At 34.7% G+C, this 2,334-nt stretch overlaps 1 protein-coding gene across 1 annotated transcript in view; it reads left to right on the top strand.

Moving 5' to 3' along the window:
• Positions 1-1,667, top strand: part of LOC109589853 (uncharacterized) — a gene marked incomplete at its 3' end in the record, with an annotated part of 5,914 nt that extends 4,247 nt beyond the window's left edge. The window contains exons 4-5 of the mRNA XM_020005846.1: positions 4-135; positions 1,284-1,667. Of these exons, the coding sequence (XP_019861405.1) occupies positions 4-135; positions 1,284-1,667 (516 nt within the window). The remainder of the gene's footprint in view (positions 1-3; positions 136-1,283) is intronic.
• Positions 1,668-2,334: the final 667 nt, after the last annotated feature.

Here is a 2,334-nt window from a genome sequence, read left to right as displayed (position 1 = left end):
GAGAGTGAAGACGGAGGAGAAAGAGAGAACAGTGATAGTGAGGATGAAGGGACTGGAGAAGAGGAACAGAAAACAAAACCGTCTTTTGCCATCATACCAAACAACACTACACCTGTCCCTCTTGGATGGCCTAAGGTAAAGGATAAAGAGCAAAAAATAGTAAAATTTTGTTGATTTTGCCGAAAACCACTTTTTATACTTTTTGACAGTTTTTCTTTTACATGTTCTTATGTTGCATGTACATGTACAATGTATGTAGAAGTTTGAGTTGATTCTGACTTTAATTTTTCAAGTTATGAGCATTTTTTAAATGGCCAATTTTTGAAAACTACCCAAGGCTCATAGCCCATGGTTTTTTCAAAAAATGGCTCCGAAATCACCCCAAATTTTATCACATTTTCAGATGCATATTGATGTCCTTATGCTGTGTAGAAAGTTTGAGCCAATTCCGACTTCAATTTTTCAAGTTATGGCCATTTTTTAAAAATGGCCAAAATCTGAAAAATACCCAAGGCTATATATAGCCCATGGTTTTTTTGAAAAATGGCTCTAAAATCACCCCCAATTTTTATTACATTTTCTGATACATATTGACGTCCTTATGCTGTGTAGAAAGTTTGAGCCAATTTTGACTTCAGTTTTTTAAGTTATGGCCGTTTTTAAAAATGGCCAATTTGTGAAAATTATCCTAGGCTATAGCCCATGGTTTTTTTCTGAAAAATGGCTCCGAAATTACCCCAAATTTTTATGACATTTTCTGATACATATTGATGTTCTTATGCTGTGTAGAAAGTTTGAGCCAATTCCAACTTCAATTTTTCAAGTTATTGCCGTTTTTTACATGGCCAATTTATTGAGAAATACCCAAGGCTATAGTAGCTCATGGTTTTTCTGAAAAATGGCTCCAAAATTACCCAATTTCTTTTTACGTACATTTTCTGATACATGCTGATGTCCTTATGCTATGTAGAAAGTTTGAGCTGATATCGACAAATAATTCAAGTTATGAACATTTTTAAAAACAAGCCAGTTTTCGAAAAAAAGCAAAGGCTATATAAAAAAGCCCATGGTTTTTCCAAAAAATTGCTCTGAAATTACCCCAAATTTTTCATTACATTTATTGATACATGCTGATGTTTTTATGCTACATGTACATTGTATGTAGAAAGTTTGAGTTATTTCCTCCAAATAATTTAGCATTAACTTGATTCCCTTATTTATATTGTTCTTCATTTCCTTCAATCATAATAATTATTTCATTTTTATATCATTATCATTTACAGGAGAAAGCTGTTGCCATTAGAATCAGTCGCATCATTTTTGCTTTCCGTAACAAAGTCTGGCCCAAACCAATGGAAGGACTGGACCTATTCAATCCAGTCCCAGCACTAACTGAAGAGGACTCCTCCTCCTCACCCTCCCCATCACCCTCTTATGCTGACAGCGATGAAGACATAAACTCGGACTATGCCAGTGATGAGGATTATTCTATTGAAGAAGAAACAGCTCCTGTTGGAGGTCAGAGGTCAAAGCTGAGGACTCAAAAGCGTCATCAGGCTGATAGTCCCCTCACTATATCTCTGAGCCCATCTCTCAGTGCTAAGAGTTTGGTTGGGAATTCTTCGTTGGATGATAGTTTGCAGACGCCAAAGTTTCAAGTTCAAAAGGTTAGAAGTTTATTAGAGTAGCTTTATACCATATAGCCAGAAAGTTTTGTGGCAAAAAGCTTTCATAGTTTTTGTGGTTTGAAATGACACCACATAATTGAAAACCATGAATTATTTGCACGTTAATGAGAGGCGTCGGTGCTTCACTAATGATCCACGAAAATAAAAACCAAAAATAGACTGGGAGCCATCAAACCACAAAAGTTTTTTGCGATTAAAATTTCTGGCTATGATGGTAATATCATTGGGTTATACACTTGTATAAACATGTACATGCTGGTGTGTTTGCACATGAATGCTATGTGCTACATATGTAATTAGAGAGACATGTATTAGACAAATTTAATTTGGTGATTTGATGGTTTTGAGATAAATAGAAATTTACTGCCACTTCAATATTTCTGCCAAGTGTCAACTTATTAATAATTACATGTGGTTGTGACATTTCGCCAGAAATTCTTGTGACAAAAATTTCCTCTATTTAAAAGTATGTACACAATAATTTACATGCTTCGAAGCTGTGGCCACTGTCTGTACATGTACATGTATAGCAAGAGCTACACTGTAACTTAAAACCATTATATGTACATGTACCATCCTTCACAACTTTCTCAACTTAAAAAATGACTTGTATCTTTTTTTATTGACACAGCAACAAGGATGAAAA

The sequence above is a fragment of the Amphimedon queenslandica genome, unplaced genomic scaffold (genome assembly GCF_000090795.2).
Source record: "Amphimedon queenslandica unplaced genomic scaffold, v1.1 AMPQUscaffold_10809, whole genome shotgun sequence".
NCBI lineage: Eukaryota > Metazoa > Porifera > Demospongiae > Haplosclerida > Niphatidae > Amphimedon > Amphimedon queenslandica.
This window is presented reverse-complemented; position numbering and strand designations above follow the sequence as displayed.